The 19561-nt window shown below is 44.7% G+C and overlaps 1 protein-coding gene across 3 annotated transcripts in view; it reads right to left on the bottom strand.

Moving 5' to 3' along the window:
- loxl3b (lysyl oxidase-like 3b) overlaps nt 1-19561 on the bottom strand; it is a 46481-nt gene that overhangs the window by 791 nt on the left and 26129 nt on the right. For 2 of the 3 annotated variants that reach the window (XM_061743433.1, XM_061743435.1), the window contains 6 exons: nt 17821-17975; nt 16358-16528; nt 8482-8641; nt 5542-5785; nt 3219-3334; nt 2234-2370 (listed from right to left, as the gene is read on the bottom strand). In XM_061743433.1, the coding sequence (XP_061599417.1) occupies nt 2234-2370; nt 3219-3334; nt 5542-5785; nt 8482-8641; nt 16358-16528; nt 17821-17975 (983 nt within the window). Of the gene's footprint in view, nt 1-2233; nt 2371-3218; nt 3335-5541; nt 5786-8481; nt 8642-10481; nt 10638-16357; nt 16529-17820; nt 17976-19561 lie in introns of all 3 variants that reach the window. The other variant, XM_061743434.1, reaches the window with a different exon arrangement.

The raw sequence follows: 19561 nt of genomic DNA, 5'->3' as shown, positions 1-19561 counted from the left end.
GACTTTTTCGTCGATGGAGAAGAATACGTAAACATTTCAAGGCTATTTGGGGATTTTCCTTAAATACATACTCAGCATTCATCATTTCCTTCAAATACTTTCACAGGCTGAAACTGTGACATCACAGATCAGATCTCAGACGATTTATCAGCGTTGCTCACAGTGTTACCGTGGCGACTGCCTGCGTGAAAACCAAGATATAAAGATATCTTGTGCCGGGTTCACACTTTGCGATTTTGAAAAAAAAGAAAAAACGTGGCAAAATAAAAGAAACAAAGCCTTTTGAGACTGAGAAAGAATCAGATTTGGTGGAGTTGCACCATGAACACGTTGCACATGAGGTTTGTATCTGCAGGCGGAGTCACGCCACGGTTTACCCTGTGGTTTCTTCTCACGTTCCACTTCACTGATTACTTTTACAGCCTTAGCGGGACATGTGAACTACTTTACAGCGGCTCATTTTCACGCCATCCCTGTGCTGAACCCACATCCCGCCACACCAGGCCGTATACGACACGAGGGGGCATCGTCGCTGATCACATAGTGATGTTTGGAGCCTAAAGGACTCCGCCCCCTTAAACCAGCGGCTGTGAACACAGCTGAAACGCTGTGGTTAAAAAGGGGACTTCAGTCCTATATTTTTATGCTATTTCCATCAAAACATGTCTCAGATATTTTATGGAAAACACAGAGAAATTGTCGACCCATTAAAAAAAATCTATAACCTGTGAGAACAGATAACACACCTGCTGGAGGTGAAGACGAGGCCACATTTACACATAGCCGGGTATTTACAAAAACAGATTTTTCCCCCCTCTACGTTTTGAAAAATACCATCATTTACACAAACCCGGATAAATAGCTGTTAAGGTGCTATGAGCAGCCAAACCTACAGGGGGCAGCGTAACAAGAAGATAAAGTCATGCTAGCCAATCAGAATCCTGGAAAAAAACATCAACAAATGACACGAGTAACTACGGTGGCCAAACAAATTGTAAACACAGGTCGCAGACATGACGCTGGTGACGTTTCTGTCACATAATGTGACGTTCTGAAGCCTAAATGTCCCTTTTTCTCTGTTTACAAGCAAACGTGAAGACTGAGTTTTTAGAAAATCTCCACTTTGGCCGGAGTTTTCAGAAATGATCGTTTTTGGTGACTTTGAGCTTCGCTTTTGTGTAAACGAACAGCCAAATGGGACAAAAACACCACCGTTTCTGCTACGTGTAATCGGGGCCTGAGTAACAAAGTAAGGGCCAATCCCAATGTTCACCCTACTTTCTACCACTAGCCCTAACCCACTACTACTTCAACCTAAAAATGAAGCCACAAGGCGTAGGGCCCTTGTAATCTTCCCTAGGGATGGGGACACCACTTGCTACGTCACTGCGTGGTTTACGTTCGGGTACGTAAGCGACTGCGTAGTTACGTTTGCACATACGTCACACCATATCAGGAAGCTGAGAGCTAAAAGCTGTTTTAATTTCCGCTGTAGCGCTGTAAATATGCCACTTTATTAAGTTTTAATATTTTTTCAGGCGTAAAAGTAACCGTTAAGATCCCCAACCTGGGCTCAGTTTATCCAAATAACGCCTGTTAGGAAATTTGCGGGGATGAGAAGAGCCGTACGGCGCGCGTCGCTGCGTAACCTACGCCGTAGGCTGTGCGTTGGTGTAACGCGGAACCATAAATCAGCCTTTATTCTGGCGAGATCTGAAAAAACTTCGCAACAACGAGCAAGCGAGTGAATATGTACATTCACTGAGTGAATATTATGAAAGTAAAATATATATTTCTCGCTAGAAATTTAATCAAAACGCATTTTTATGCAGAAACTAACCCAAAATATTGATTTTATTCACTAAAAATTAGAAATGTCTGCAATGTTTTTTTGTTTGATTCAGTCTGCAAATGATGACGTAAAGCATTCTGGGAAGATTTTCTGGTGAGTCAGTATCTGAAATCCCTCACTGTGAAGGGATAGATTGATACACACTAGCCCTCGTTATGCTCACTAGCCCTACATGCAAAGAGGAATTGGGACACCTCTACCCTCACGGGAACGTGCTAACTTTAAGGGTAGGGCTGAAAAGTAGGACTAGGGGGATTGGGACCTTCATGTGTCCGTGTCTCCAGCGCCGGACATAGAAGACATTCCTGGTAGCTCATATCTAGTGTTTAGTGGTCTGTAACTCTGGTTAGCAGATCTTTACTCGGTGCCTCTCACGCTCACCTGCATGATGTAGTTTCCAGGTTTGATGTCTGTGATGTCAATCCACTGGCAGTCGATGTCATGACGGTACAAGTCCCAGCAGCCCACGGTGATGCCCTGATCACCGAAGTTGGCGCACTCGTATCGCTTAGAAACACCTGAGTGTCAAAAATAAAAAGCTGGTTATGAAACCAGATGTGTCTTATAAACAGAGGTGGGTGGAGTAGCCAAAAATTGTACTCAAGTAAAAGTACTGTTACTTCAGAATAATATGACTCAGTAGAAGTAAAAAGTAGTCATCCAAATAATTACTTGAGTAAAACTAAAAAGGTACTTGGTGAAAAAACTACTCAAGTACTGAGTAACTGTTGAGTAACGTCTGATTTATTTTTTTAACACAACCATTCAAACAGACAAAAGTACAAAATAATCATCTTCAGGCAAATTAAATCAATAAAATAAAATAAATTAAAATTAATAAAAAATAGCTTAAATTAAAATAATCTTAAGGTAAATTCAAGTACTTTAATACATAATAAAATAATAACAGAATAAAAAAATAAATTAAGCACAAGTAGCACAAAATTTCAAGCCTTTGTACTTTTCTTTTTTAACCAGGCAGAACTAGAACAAGCCCATGAACTCATAGAAACTCTGTGTGTGTTTGAGTCTGGGTAAATGTGACAAAACATGCAAAAACAAACATTTTTCCCAAAGAATCACCCAGTGATGTCATGAGATTGACGCGTACGTGGATAAAAGGGATAAAAGAAAAGTAACAGCTCAACGTAGCCTAATGTAGCGGAGTAAGAGGAACAGTTTCTTCTTCACAAATCTACTCAAGTAAAAGTAAAAAGTATAGTGATTCAAAACTACTCCTAAAAGTACAAAATTTCCCAAAACTTACTCAAGTAAATGTAACGGAGTAAATGTAACTCGTTACTACCCACCTCTGCTTATAAATGACCATGAAACAACAGTGTTTTATATGAAGTGTTCCACTCACCCTCCTGACAGTCTGTGTCCTCCAGACAGAAGCTGGCCTTGTGTCCCTCGGCCACCTTGGTGCCGTTGGCGTTCAGCAGGTCGTAGTGTGTGAAGATGTCCATGCTGTGATAGTGGCTGCACAAACAAGCAGGGAAAAACAACACAAAGCTGACACTTCTGCACTTTGATTAAGATAAGATAAGATAAGAAATCCTTTAATAGTCCCCCAGAGGGGAAATTTCCAGATTACAGCAGCAAAGGGGATAGTGCAAAACACAAGAGGCATCAATATTACACAATAATAATAATAATAATAATAATAATAATAATAATAAAAAACACTATACACAGTATATACAATAATAATAATAATAATAAGAAGGAGAATAAAATAGTAATAAATAAAAAGTACTAGTATACAAAAAAAGATAAGATCAGATCATCTTTATTACCATTGTGTGGTCACCTGAGCAATTAAATTATTCAATGCAGCTTCTATGAAGTGCATTTAAAATAAGACTGAATACAAAAAGAAAACCTAGTTTTGCACATCTTGTTAAAAAGTGGTTAAAAGGTACTAAAAGTGGATATTTGGTGTCGGAGCAGCCAATGAAAAGAAGCCGTTTGTGAGTCTGTATGTGTTGCTCTCGATGGTCCTGCAGCTCCTGCTGGAGCAGCATCCTGAACGGGAGCTGCTTCAGGTGGAAATGCTCAACTGATTTTGCTTTAGGAAGGCACAGAGAGTTCACACAGGCGGACAGCCAATCAGCTTTTCTGCAGTTCTTTTGACCCATCGTCCCACATCAAATCTGTATTCTCAACTGTGGCACCGAAGCAGGTCTCTGACTGTAGTCTGGCCCCCCCAGGACCCCCAGGAAGTAGAGGCCCTGCTCAGCCTTCTTAACCAGGCAGATGTAGAAACAGACCATGAGAACCCTCAAGATGTGAATCCCCATGAATTTAATGGGGGAGACTTTTCACAAAGTCTGTTTATGCAAATATCAACGATCACCTGATTACTAATTACTGTCCAAAGCAAGTTACAGTCACTTGCTTTGGACATTTTTCATCATTGGCCCTTTTGCACTAGTCTCGCTTCACCTCGGTTCTACCCGCCACGGCCCCGTTTTGCGCTTTCGCACTAGGGCTGAGACGGGTAGAGCCGCTCCAAGCAGATACTATTTCTGTAACCATTCTGGCGAGGTTCTACTGCGGGCTGAGCAGGGACTATTTCTGAGGTCACCACCCTCCTCGCCACCGATTGGTCGGGGGGCAGGGCCGTCATCACCCTCCGTGCCTCTGATTGGTCGGGGGGCGGGGCCGTCAAACGTTTGAATCAGGAAGCGGGAGTCAGCGCGAGGCGACTCGCTGCGATTTTATTATACAGCTCAAACGTCTGTTTGGTGATCCAACTCTGAGGTGCAGATGTTCATAAACCTGGTGCTGAGGAGAGAATTAAAAAAGCGATGTAGACGGGCTGTTTTTTTCTCAGCCGCTCCCGGCTCCAGCTGATTTCTGATCAGCGCCGACACAAACAAAGGGGTTGCGCAATCGAGTACGTCACAGCAGTTTCACCCAAACCCCCCCACTTCTCCCCTGGCTGTGCAAAAACACACGGGTGGAGCCGCGGGCTGAAGTGAGACTAGTGGAAAAGTGGCACATTTTCCTCTTGTATGCGTCCGCTGAGGAAAAGTAAGAACAGATATCAAACATCCAAAAAGGTCCATCAATCAATCAAACCTAATTGTGATAAAGGTCTACTAAGCAGATTAATCCTTCTCAACTTGAGTTTATTATGAATTGAGCATAAAAATCACACTTTTTCAAAAGGAGCCGTTCTTCTTTATGGCTGAGTTATGGTTCTGCATCAAAACGACGCCGTGCCTACGGCGTGTGGTTCGCGTCGACGCAAACCACACGCCGTCACTGACGGCGTCACTGACGCCGTCACTGACGTGCACCTCCCGAAAATTGTAACTACGCGTCGAGGTGACGCAGACCACACGCAGACGAGAGGGCTGTGATTGGTTCGCTTGGTAGAAACGCATTTCCAGTTTCCGGTTTGAAGCAGTCGTGAACTTTCAGCGCTCTTTTCTTCGTGTATGTGTGATTTTTTTGGTTTTGTTTTTTTGCACAATAGTTGTCCTTATCCCTTTGATTCACTGTGAAGAAAAAGTCGGATAAACCATTCAGGAAAAGATTGCGAATTAGCGGTCACGGGGGGTACTGCACCGCGGCGAAATGGAGTGACGGAGAAGTCCGAAGGGTTCACGACGGCGTGTGCACGGCATTGATTTGGCGTGAAACCATAATTCAGGCTTTATTCATAAGTGTGACATTACCCGTGACAGGCGTGCCAGACCCACGAGTGGCGTCCAGCCTTTGGCTTGAAGTCCGCCCGCCCGATGTTATGGATCTGGGAGGAGAAGCGGAGCAGGCGCCGGTGTCCGTAGGGCCAGTTGGCCTTGGCGGCGGACTTGGACAGACAGTCCTCCTCAGCGGCGCAGTAGAGCATGTGCAGGGGCCGGTCCTCGATGTAAACCGTCTCCTGCACCAGCGGGGCGTTCAGGACCAGATCAGAGGCGGCTGGACACACACGGAGAAGTCTGATTAACTTCACACCACAGCCATGCTGAAATATATCTGTCACTTACATTTTGATTAAAATGTGTCATACAATTATAATAAAATGTAATTGTTTCATGGAATAAAAAGTATGTGAACCTCCTGATATGATTTTCAAATAATTTGCTATAAAATGCGACGTAACCTTCAGTTAAGTCACAGTAATAGATCAAAACAATGCCCTTAAGCTGATAACAAATCATAATTATTATTCTTGAGAAAATAGGTAAATACAGGTACATTCTGGTACATACACAGGTAGAGTCCAGTTTCCTAGACCGGCTTAACTCATACCTTTCTGGCCGCACGCAGGTCATACAGAAAAGAAAATGTCAGTGCTCCCTCTTTTCCAGTAACCCCCGGTGTTCCCCAGGGTTCTGTCCTTGGTCCGCTTTCTTTTCATCATTTATCTACTCCCTCTTGGCCCAATTTTCAATAACATCAATTTCAACTGTTATGCTGATGACACTCAGCTGTATTTGTCCACCCACTTCTCTCAATAACTGCCTCACAGATATTAAATACTCTTTTTCCTGCAGTTTCTTAAAACTCAACATAGGTTTTATTTATTGCCTCTAAATCTATTCTTAACTAAATTTGACAGCTTTTCAGTCACAATCAACGACTGTTTCTCCTTCATCACAAGCCAAGAGCCTGGGTGTCATGCTTGACAGCACTCTTTCAGTTACATCTCAAATCAATAACAATTTACTTTCAGCTTTGAACTATCAACCGCCTTGCTGTCACCAACAAATGTTGCTAGTTTGGTTCATGCCCTAGTTACTCTTTGTCTCCACTACTGTATCTCCCTCCTCTCTGGTCTTCCTCACAAATCCATCAACAGACCTCACTAGTACAAAACTCATCTGCCTGTATTATCACCAGAACCTCCATCCATCAGATCAATCCTGTCCTTCAGCAGCTTCACTTCCAATCTAATCCAGCATTGAATATAAGATCCTGCCATTTACTCTCAAGATCATCCTGGCCTCGCCCCGCACCAGCTATCTGAACTTTTGCACATCACCACATCATTTCGGAGTCTATGGTCCTCGTCCTCCATCCATCTCTCAGGTCCATCTGCTCGTACGGTCGCCATGGACCCCAGACCCTTCAGCTGTCTCCCACATCACATACAAAAAACATTCATTACTCTGCTGCTCCAGTCCTCACTAGGACCAGAAAGTGGACCACATCAGTCCAGTTCTGAGCTCTTTACACCAGCTGCCTGTCCATCAGAGGACAGACTTTAAAGTTCTGATGCTGGTCTATAAAGATCTGAATGGTCCAGGACCAGAACACATCAGGACCTCCTGACCCACCATGAACCTTCCAGACCCCTCAGCTCATCTGGGTCCAGTTTTTTATCAGTTCCCAGAGTAAGAACCAAACATGAAAAGCTGCATTCAGCTTCTATGCTTCACATGTCTGGAACAAACTCCCAAAAAGCTTCAGATCAGCTGAAACACTCCAGGTTAAGTCCAGGTTCAAGACTCAACTATGTTTTAGTAAAGCTTTAAATCTACAGTTCTAAAACTTAATTACCATAATTTCTGGACTATAAGCTGCACCTGCATATAAGCCGCATCCGCTCTATTTAAAAAAAAGATATACAAGCCGCAGATATTTATGTTGTTATATTAGATATTTACTACATGTACAGAAGGATTTTGAACTGTAAATGATGTACATGTTTGTAACTAAATAGATCCTTTCCTAACAGTGTCTTTTAACACGGCAGCAACTTTGCTGATTAAAACGGGACAGAACCAAGAGAAAATAACCGGTATTTATTTATCTATTTATCTGTTTGAAATCTGCTTCTACCTACTTCTATCTGCTGAAGAAGTAGTAGCATATTCTTCTTTGCATTTATTTTGTCTTAGTTTTGATTCTAATTCCGGTTGGAGCGCCCCGAGCGGTGGAAGAAAAATCCACAGAATAGCTGCACCTTTGTATAAGCTGCATGGTTGAAAACCTATGAAAAAAGTAGCGGTTTATAGTCCAGAAAATACGATATATCTACTGCTTTTATCTGACTTGTATCTATGGTTCTTATCTCTGTATTTTTTGTAAACATTTTAAGTCATGCTTTTTATTTGTTTAAAAGTCTTTGTAATGCACTGTTAAATTGTGCTGTAGAAATAAACTTGCCTTGCCTAATGACTCCAAGGAAAACTAGCTGGGATCGGTAATCTGAACATCTGGAACCACATTATTTAAGTTAGTTTGGTTCAGAGCTGTCAGTGGTTGACATTTCCCCCAGTTTGTGTTTCTGTTCTGCCCCGCCTGTCTTCCATCTGCCCTGATTGTTCACACCTGTGTCTCGTTACCCCCTTGTGTATATCTGGTCTTTTCTTTCCCTTGCTCCTTGTGGTTCCGTCCTGTTTCTTTCCTCCATGTGTCCTGCCAAGTTTTTGCTCTAGTTTTTTTATCCTGGTTTCTGTGTGACTTTTGATCCTGCCAAGCAGCGCTTTTGGTTTTTGGTTCTTGCCTTTTTTGTAAAATAAACCCTTTTTTGTTGAACTCCTGCCTCTCACTCTCCTGCATCTGGGTCCTCACCACACTAGTCCTGACAAGAGCTGCTTTAACCTATGAAGGGGTTCACATACTTTTTCTTTTCGGTGTAACGTGACTGGTGACGTGTTGGGACTCACTCTCTGAGCAGATGACTCCAGCTGAAAACTTTGCCGCCGCTCGCTGGCAGTTGACGGTCTTGTGGTGTTGGCACTGGCTCAGAGACATCTCACTGCCGGTGCACTTCACGCCGCTCATCACCATCTCCGTCACGTTGCTGCTGTCCCAGTACCAGGTTTCCTTGGAGGGGGTGGGACAGTCACAGATCAGGAGCCACGCAGTGGAAAGCATCAGTCAGGACCTGATCACTGCCATGTGGAGCTGCAGATGCTGCTCTTCTCATTGGTCTGCTGGAAACCAGATGTGAGCCACTTGGCTGATGACCGAGGACATGATGTAATGCTGGGTTTAGGGTTACTGGGGGGGGGTAGGGGGCGACTTTGTTCAAGCCATTGTATGCTCACACGTACTGAAAGACTGCTCAACCACTACAAACTAATAACATGCTTACAATTAGATAAATCAGACTATGAACTTCTATTTTCTTTGGTCATCCCAGTATTTTTCCGCTGCACCGCCTCACATCTGCAGGATATTTGCAAGAAGCCAAAACAAATAACTGTAGCTCTGAGACTGTAGCTCTGGTATGTTTTGTTATGCAAGAGTAGAATACTCTACTCTGTTTGGTTTCATGATTAAAACTGTGTTATAGTCCAAGAACCTGGTTTTATCTCAAATAGATCAACAGAAAACTTCATGCTGCAACAACTAAATTGACATCAGGGGGAAGGGAAGTTTCGTCTGCATGTGTTTTTACTGTGGTACTTTGTGTTTCTGCGATATAATTAATGTGCACGTTGATAAATGTTTGATACGTTGTGCATGCCTGGTATTTTGCATGCGTGCAAACACTCCCCCAATGGACCATTTTCATATGAAAACAGACGTAACAAAGGCAGCCGCCAAAAAAAGTGCCATTTTATCACATTTATCGATACACATATTTGTGAAGTAGAGAAAAAAAAGGAAATCTGGAGTGTTTGGAGGTCTAATCTCTGCAGTCAGGGCGGCTGGAGCTTATCCCAGCTCTCCGGGATACTTTGGACATTTTGGACATCTTTTGCTGATAGCAGCCTCGCCGGTGCTCTGCCTGTGTCACGTTTCCCTTGTGTGTCTATCCAATGACACCCACAGTGGTATCTGTGGCTACCGCCTCCTGCACCTTGAAGGTGAAGCCAAAAGAACTCGACTGGATCTTTTTATGGAAGAGGAAAATAATCAGGACGGCTGGCCAGGCAACTGGAACCATGAAACTAAGAGATCTCTGGGGCCTCATTTATAAAAGAGTGCGTAGGATTCATACTAAAAGTGCACGTCCGCCCAAAAGCCGAAAATGGCATGCACAAAAAAAATCTGGATTTATAAAACCGTGTGCACGCACACCTGCACGAAATGTTCAGTTTATAAATCACATTCCAGCTGGAAGGTTGCGCACGTGAGTTTGCCTCATATCCCGCCCTCTACACGCCCACTTTCTACAATGAATGGTCAATGCAAAGCACCTGGCGACTGTATTTGCATATGAATGAGCCTGCTGAGCATGTGCAGAACCTGCTTGCAGTCTGTTTCTGCTGTGCGTCGGGATGAATGAGACATGTGTCGAGCCGGTGTTCTGCCGAGGTGTCCTACCTCGGCAGAAAATACTACCGTACGATCCCCGTTTCTTTTATCTCAGTTTATTTTTTTTTTCAAAGGCTTTTTCATGCAAATAGACGATTTAACAGCAGGAAGTCAGAATGTGCTTCCACATAGATCTATGTGTACGATGCTTCGGCATAAGAAAAAAACCCGTAAAATCACACTTCCACATAGATATTGGCAGTTAGGATGATTTGACAGATGAAAACACCCCGTCAGATCACGCTTCCACATAGATCACGCTTCCACATAGACCACGCTTCCACATAGACATCAACATTTATCTATGTGGAAGCGTGATCTGACAGGTTTTTTTCTTCCGTTGCAATTGTCAAGTAACTCATAAAGGAATGACTTCATTTATGTCTTTGGTCCTACTTACAGTGATGGCATGCATGGAGTATCCGAGCCCTAGCTGTCTGCAGACCACCATGGCCTCCTTGGTGGTCCAGCCTGTGCTGCACACTGTGCCCCAGCGGGACCCCACCTTAACCTCCACCCGGCCCTCATAACTGCTCCGGCCGCCCCGAATCCGGATCTGCAGAAAGGCCCTGCGGGGAGTCAGTGAGGGGTGACACTTCCTGTCCTGTCTCTGACCCGCCTGAGCTGAGACTGCCAGCGTCTGCTGGAGTCCTCAGCCAGGGGAAAAGCTCTCGATGAAGCAGCGGCTGGGTTAGTCTGTTTCAGGAGAGGAGCTCGCTGTGGCTCCGGGAACTTAGGCGGTAAGAGTTTGATGAGAGAGTTCATGTGCGCTTGTTTCTTCACATGGAACCAAACTGTAAAAAGTCTGTGGCTTTTTTCAGGTTGAGGAAGAAAAATGTGCTGCATAATAGACACAATACAGCGCCTGCATCTGTTAATGCATGCATGTTCAAATATATGCACGTCATATTAGGTCCAATCTGTAAAACATCTACAAATATGAAACTAATGACTGCAAATGTTAGATATTTGAACATCCATGTTGGGCAGATGACTGGACACGCTCAGTGGCCACCTTAGAAGAGACACCAGACACATGTTTACGTGACTGCTGACACACCCGCATCGCCCCTGGGAGACACAGACGACACCCTGAACTCGTTGGAAACCTGGGTATTATTGTTGATGAGAGTTTGAGTTGGAGAGAACAAATTGACTGGGTTACCAAAAGAATCAATAAATCCATTGGCATTATAAGGCGTGTTAGTCATCTTGTCACGACGAGTTGTCTCTTTACACTTTATTATAGTTTAATTTATCCTTATCCCTCATATTGTAATATAGTTTGGGCAAATACTTTTCCTACAACTCTTCACAAAATTCTGGTCCTACAGAAACGTTTTGTTAGGATTGCAACTCGATCAGAGTCACACGCTTCATCTACTCCTTTATTTCAGAAACTCCAGTTTCTGAAATAAACTCGACAATCCTCAGATCTTCGTCCTCCTTAATTTCTCACTTGCAGACGTCAATTTTCGGTGAGATTTAGGGACTAAATTGTGGAATGATTTTTCCCACTTGGCATAGAGCTCTTCCTCTTTGAAATGTTACAAAAGACGTTTGAAGGAACTTGACTGCTGTTTTGTAACTGTTTTCCCAATGTAATGTTGTACATGTATCCATGTTCTTTTTGTTTTTTGTTTTTTTTGTGTTTCACTCATAGTGACATGTACCATCTTATTTGCTCAGGAGTCAATATAAGTAACATAAGTTGTAAAAACAATATCCCACGCACACTCACACACACTTATTTTTTTGTCTTGATTCTTTATTATTTCTAATATTTCTAATATTTATATTAGTTTGCCATCACTTTTGTGTAGTTATACTTTTTGTTTTTGTATGTTAATCTTGTGTTCTTTATAACACATGAAATTTTAATAACTTCGGTGGAGGCTTCAAATGAGCCCATTGGGTTTTTTGCCTCTTCCTACACCTATAGTATTTATATTTGACATTTCCTGTATATTTTTAAAACTGTGCAAAACAATAAACTAAACTAAACTAAACTAAAAAAGTGGGTGATCCTCCATTTCCAAGGACTTGTGGGTAAGAAAAGTCACCTGGTCCTTTCCAGGTCTGAAAATGAGATAAATCCAACCCTCAGAGGAATAACACAACACATTACAATGTGTGTTTAAGTACTGAGCTCAGTACTAAGGTGGGATGGAGAAGCAGTGTGTGAAAACTTAAGAACACCCTGTCATTTAATCGTTACGGTTAACGGGCTTCTGGATGACATCATTCTGGCTCACTCTGCTCTGCAGGCTAAATTTGGGTGATTGAGGTTTGTGTCCCGTCATTCTTCCAGCGTATATTTGCAGTGTTTGAGACGATGGTCCTGTTGCATCACTTAGTCGCAGTGGAACTATAATTGTTGGAGACTTGACCTCAGATTTTACTCCCGGTGACCTCCAGTAAAATCGCTGCAGTCTAACACGGGTTAGACTGCAGCGATTGAGCCGCAGACATGCAGATGTGCAGTCTAGCCAAAAATCATCACTTTGGTCTAATCGCTGCTCCAGAAGTCTTGAGGTTCGTTCAGACGCAACTTTGCAAACCGAAACCACTTCCATGACTCCATGGCTTCCATGTTCTTTCTGGAAAGTAGAGGCTTTCTTCCAAACATTTCCAAACATGGTTAAGTCCTGACCTTGAACACGTATCATACTAACCAGGGCTTCTAGAGTCTGGGATGGAGCTCCTGGTTTTTCTTCATTTCTCAGCGCATTGCTGGATTTTACTTTGGGATTACCTGACTGGGCCGTCTTCCTCCTGAGAAGACACCCTGAATGCTGTTAGTGATGCTTCTCAACATTGAATGATGGACAGACCAGCCCGGCCGGACATCCTCTGGTTTTCTTCGGCTCCTCTGGACTTGATTTCCGGGAGCCTTGTTTGTATGAGTCCTCCCCTTCCCCAGCTGTGATTGGTTTGGTATGGTTTGTACCGGTGAAAACAGCAGTGGATGGGAACGGTACTTAACCCATTTCACCAGAAAATGTTCATGAAGTGAGTGGAAATGGCTGGCTGGGCTGTATTGTGTTAATACACATCTTCATGTTCCAGAGCATCTTCCTGTAGGCCCACCACCCGCAGGAAGGACCATGGCAGGCCGGTGCCTTGTGATCTGGGTAGCAGTCGTGGCGGGGTGCCTCGACGACCCAATCCCTGGACCAAAACCCTCACAGTGGGGACATGGAATGTCACCTCGCTGGGGGGGAAGGAGCCGGAGCTTGTGCGTGAGGTTGAGAGATACCAGCTAGAGATAGTCGGGCTCACCTCCACACATAGCTTGGGCTCTGGAACCAGCTCCTTGAAAGGGCTGGACCCTCCACTACTCTGGAGTTGCCCAGGGTGAGAGGCGGCGGGCTGGTGTGGGCTTGGTTATAGCCCCTCAGCTCAGTCGCCATGTGTTGGAGTTCACCCCGGTGAACGAGAGGGTCGTTTCCCTGTGCTTTCGGGTCGGGGAAAGGTCTCTCACTGTTGTTTGTGCCTACGGGCCGAACAGCAGTGCGGAGTACCCGGCCTTCTTGGAGTCCCTGGGAGGAGTACTTGATGGTGCTCCAACTGGAGACTCCGTTGTTCTACTGGGAGACTTCAACGCTCACGTGGGCAACTACAGTGATACCTGGGGAGGCGTGATTGGGAGGAACGGCCTCCCCGATCTGAACCCGAGCGGTGTTTTGTTGTTGGACTTCTGTGCTAGTCACAGTTTGTCCATAACGAACACCATGTTCAAACATAAGGGTGTCCATCAGTGCACGTGGCACCAGGACACCCTAGGCCGGAGGTCAATGATCGACTTTGTTGTCGTTTCATCTGACCTTCGGCCGCATGTCTTGGACACTCGGGTGAAGAGAGGGGCTGAGCTGTCAACTGATCACCACCTGGTGGTGAGGTGGATGCGCTGGCGGAGGAGGAGGTTGGACAGACCGGGCAGACCCAAACGGATTGTGAGGGTCTGTTGGGAACGTCTGGCCGAGCCCTCTGTCAGGGACATCTTCAACTCCCACCTCCGAGAGAGCTTCTCTCGGATCCCGGGGGAGGCAGAGGACATCGAGTCCGAGTGGACCATGTTTTCTGCCTCCATTGTCGACGCGGCGGCTCGAAGCTGTGGACGCAAGGTCTCCGGTGCCTGTCGTAGCGGCAATCCTAGAACCCGGTTGTGGACACCGGAAGTACAGGATGCCGTCAGACTGAAGAAGGAGTCCTACCGGGCTATGTTGGCCTGTGGGACTCCTGACGCAGTAGATGGGTACCGGCAGGCCAAGCGAGCCACGGCTTGGGCAGTTCTGGAGGCAAAAACTCGGGTCTGGGAGGAGTTCGGGGAGGCCATGGAGGAGGACTTTCGGTCGGCCTCGAGGAAATTCTGGAGGACCGTTCAGCGCCTCAGAAGGGGGAAGCAGTACTCTGCCGGCACCGTTTATGGTGCTGGTGGGGAGCTGTTGACCTCGACTGGGGACATCGTCGGACGGTGGAAGGAATACTTCGAGGATCTCCTCAACCCGTCTGACATGCCTTCCACTGAGGAAGCAGAGAGTGGAGACTCGGAGGCGTGCTCATCCATCACCCAAGCCGAGGTTACTGAGGTGGTTCGTAAGCTCCTCAGTGGCAGGGCACCGGGGGTGGATGAGATTCGCCCTGAGTACCTCAAGTCTCTGGATGTCGTAGGGCTGTCTTGGTTGACACGCCTCTGCGACATTGCATGGAGGAAGGGGACAGTACCGCTGGAGTGGCAAACCGGGGTGGTGGTCCCTCTTTTTAAAAAGGGGGACCGGAGAGTGTGCTCCAACTACAGGGGGATCACACTTCTCAGCCTCCCCGGGAAAGTCTACGCTAGGGTACTGGAGAGGAGAATACGGCCGATAGTTGAACCTCGGATTCAGGAGGAACAATGAGGTTTTTGTCCCGGTCGCAGAGCACTGGACCAGCTCTATACCCTCCGCAGGGTGCTCGAGGGTTCATGGGAATTTGCCCAACCAGTGTTTTGTGGATCTGGAGAAGGCATTTGACCGTGTCCCTCGTGCCATTCTGTGGGGGGTGCTCAGTGAGTATGGTGTCCGGGGCCCTCTATTAAGGGCTGTCCGGTCTCTGTATGATCGGAGCAGGAGTTTGGTTCGCATTGCCGGCAGTAGATCAGACTTGTTCCTGGTGCATGTCTGACTTCGGCAGGGCTGCCCTTTGTCATTGGTTTTGTTCATAATTTTTATGGACAGGATTTCTAGGCGTAGCCAGTGGCCGGAGGGGATCCGGTTTGGGAACCTCAGGATTTCATCTCTGCTTTTTGCGGATGATGTTGTCCTGTTGGCTTCATCGGACCGGGACCTTCAGCATGTGCTGGGGCGGTTTGAGGCCGAGTGCGACGCGGCAGGGATGAGAATCAGCACCTCCAAAACCGAGGCCATGGTTCTCCACCGGGAAAGGGTGGCGTGCCTTCTCCGGGTGGGTGGAGAAGTCCTGCCTCAGGTGGAGGAGTTCAAGTATCTCGGGATCTTGTTCACGAGTGAGGGAACGATGGAGCGTGAGATTGACAGACGGATCGGTGCAGCGTCCGCAGTTATGCGGTCGATGTACCGGACCGTCGTGGTGAAGAGGGACCTGAGTCGAAAGGCGATTTATTTACCGGTCAATCTACGCACCTACCCTCACCTATGGTCATGAACTTTGGGTAGTGACCGAAAGGACAAGATCGCGGATACAATCGGCCGAGAGTCTCGGACTCCCCGATGAAGAGCTGGAAGAAGTGTCTGGGGTGAAGGAAGTCTGGGCATCTCTGTTGAGACTGCTGCCCCCGCGACCCGGGAACGGATAAGCGGAAGAAGATGAGTGAGTGAATGAGTGATGTTCCAGAGCAGCCCTGTGACCGTCAAAGCTCCCTTTTTGAAAGAGGTGCTCACACGTAATCAGGTAGCACCTTCATTCCTGTGGAAGTTACAAGGGTGTCCATGTTTTTCCACACGGCTTCTCATTTTTGCCTTATTTATTTTTAACAGTTTCATCTGTTGTTGTTGTTCATCTGAGGTTGTAGTAGCCTCGTTTCGGGACCTGACAAAGACCAAGGAGCTTTTCTTTTTATTATCTCTTGATGTGTAAAACCTTGAATTGACTGTAAAGTTGTTTTCTGGAGTTTATATCTTTTTAGTTGCATAGATTTGAAGTTCCCTCCAACAGCTTGCCACTGGGTGTATCTGACAGCACATCATGCACTCTGCACTACACAGCAAACAGACTGCTCTGCTGCAGTTTGCTGACCCGGGGGTGTTAAGGACCTACTTGCAGGCCCTGGTTAGCGTAGCCCAAGCCCAGCTGCCTGCAGGCCACCATGGCCTCCTTGGTGGTCCAGTTCTCACCACAGATCAGACCCCACCTCTCCGTCCCGTTGGCGTCGGAGCTCAGCACCTCCACGCGGCCCTCGTAGCGGGTCCGTCCCCCTGTGATTTGGATCTGTGTGAGACGAGCGGTTAGGCAGCAGAAAGCAGAGCGAGATACACAGGAGCTCTATCTCAGGTGGATGGAGCTCCGGCCGGCGTCAAACACTACACAGTCAGGGGGGGATTTAAATTATGATGGTCAGAATGTTTGTCCCTTCATTGATTGAAGTTCCTGCCTCCATTCTGTGGAGCTTTGACCCGGCATGTGTATCCACAGAAAACACGAATTATTCAAAAGTAAATGTTAAATAGAGGTCACTTTTGTCAGAAAAAGTTCTTACACTACACTATAGAGGGTTTGCATTGACGTCACTTCCCCACTTACGTCCCCTTACTCACACTGAGTGGCAAAAACAGCTGCAACTAGTGGAGAAGACGGGATAACAGCCGATTATGGGCTTAAATTAAAGTCAGTTGGACTTGACAGAGACCCGTACAGTTACCCCAAGAACCAGTGGTCCATGGACATTCATATTTGGTACAGTTACCAAGAACCAGTGGTCCATGGACATTAATATTTGGCCACCAATCCAGTTTCCTGATATTTATATGTACTTAATTTCTACGCCGGGGAAATACACGAAGCAAAGCTTGAAGGCTTACAAAAGTCTTGACGCTTGGTCCGACTTCAAGGCAGGATTTGTTGTAGAAATTAAAGTGATGAGGACACCGAACTTTATGATTTGACCGTTTAACGTTAGCTACCCAAAAATCCAACGTTACCTGATACAAAATGGGAACCGCAAATCCACGTTTCGGTGTCTGGAATCCAGTTGTTTCTGTGAATTGCAGCGATCTATTTGTCTCTCTTAAGCTTATTTTTCGGCAGTCTGTAAAACGATAACTCTGATTTCTTGATTAATTTATGAGTACAGTCGATCGTACAACAACTCTTTCCCATTTTAGATGTTTTCCAGTTGCTCAAACTGAAAGTTTACGCTGACACTCAGTCTTTCTGACACTCAGTCTTTCTGACACTCAGTCTTTCTGCCACTCAGTGGGCATAAACTGCTGTGAAGCATCTGTGACGTCATACACATTCCCTCTATAAGTTGAAGAAAAAAAGTTGAAATATTGGAAGATTTTGAACAGTTTGTCTCAAACTGTTCAAAACCTTTTTGTGACAGCAGTGTAAACGTATTAGTAGGCTGCAGATGGGAGACTTCGGGGCCCCGAATCTCACATCTTTGTACCATCGAGAATATGGGGTCAGTAGACTCGGATCAGAACACAACACGTCTCAAGTTAACTGCTGCTTCAAATGTTTCACATGTCACTAAGTGAGTGAGGAGGCTCAGGCCTGACCGAGTTCTCCAGGCCCATGTACGGCACGTTGCAGCGCACGGCTGCGTCCTCCACGTGCTTGCAGTCCTCTGACGTGATGTTCCTGAAGGGGCAGTTCCACAGGGACTTCTCAGTGCCCAGACACTTCGCCTCGTTCATGTAGATCGGACCCATTCCTGGACGGACAGACAGACAGAGGCTCAAAAGTTATACTGTTTTTTTTTAATGTTGCAAGATTTCCGTGCAGAACTTGGTCGGTCTGTGAAAAGCAGCTGTTTCAAGAAAATATTAAAGCTTCTTGATTGAGCAGTACATTTAATTTTATTCCTGCAATCACTGGAAAACTAGGATATACTGTTTTGAATATTTTTAGATTCCCAGAACAATGCTGAGTCTGTCCACAAGAGGGAACCAAACCCCATCAGAGTTGATGTGCAGCTGCTGTCGTAGGACCCGGGTCTTCCTCTAGTGGACCGTGCTGGTATTACAAGACGTCCTGCACCGGTTCCACTCATGGACACAGTATTGTCAGTGTGGTTCCTCTGATAGTACAGCAGACCAACATCGGGTCAGACATGGTATTTCTATAACGAGTTGCAACAGCAAATATACGTTTTATAGCATGGATGTAGCCGCACAGTTTAAGAACAAGACCGTGACATTCTCCAAGGCCAAGGGACCAAATGAGGGAAAAGCTTATGTCTGTTTTATTCTTTCTATTTAAATGTTCTTTTCTGACCAAGACCCAGATGCCTTCCAGAAAGTACCTCGTAACGATGACAATATATATATATTTTTTACTTCATCCTACTCCTTTGATTTTTTTCCTTTGATTTTGTTTAATGACTGTTTATTTGTATTCTTTTTTTGTTTTGTGTATTTTTTTTTCTTTTTTCTGTATGCTCGAAATAAAGATTTCAATCAATATAGTCATTATGTATATATATATATATATATATATACATATATATATATATATATATGTATATATATATATATATATATATATATATATATATATATATATATATATATATATATATATATATATACATATATATATATATATATATATATGTATATACATATACAGGACTGTCTCCGAAAATTAGAATATTGTGATTTTCTGTAATGCAATTACAAAAACAAAAAAGTCATACATTCTGGATTCATTACAAATCAACTGAAATATTGCAAGCCTTTTATTATTTTAATATTGTTGATCATGTCTTACAGCTTAAAAAAACTCAAATATCCTATCTCAAAAAATATGAATATTTTGGGAATCTTAATCTTAAACTGTAAACCATAATCAGAAATATTGAAATAATAAAAGGCTTGAAATATTTCAGTTGATTTGTAATGAATCCAGAATGTATGACATTTTTGTTTTTTTTTAATTGCATTACAGAAAATAAAGAACTTTATCACAATATTCTAATTTTCTGAGACAGTCCTGTATATACATGAGCTTTACCATTTAAGTTGCAGAAATGTTTCCACACACTGACTGAGTAGTTATGTCATCTAATGTTGCTCTACTACGTTAGTCTACAGTGAATGACAGGACGCCTATAACCCAAATGATGCTGGAGGAATATTTGCAAACTCTTTGCAAGCAGCATTTTACTTTTTTTCCCGGTTCACATTTTCTCTCTGAACTAGACTAGACTGCATGTCACTGCTGTTTCAGGCTCTTAATTATGTAGTTTGTGTGAAAGAACTCCCTTCAGGAAGCTGCGTCTGATGTTCAGGGATGTTC

The sequence above is a fragment of the Cololabis saira genome, chromosome 16 (genome assembly GCF_033807715.1).
Source record: "Cololabis saira isolate AMF1-May2022 chromosome 16, fColSai1.1, whole genome shotgun sequence".
In the NCBI taxonomy this organism is placed as follows: Eukaryota; Metazoa; Chordata; class Actinopteri; order Beloniformes; family Belonidae; genus Cololabis; species Cololabis saira.
The sequence above is the reverse complement of the archived record's forward strand: the minus strand, read 5'-3'. Positions and strand labels throughout refer to the sequence as shown.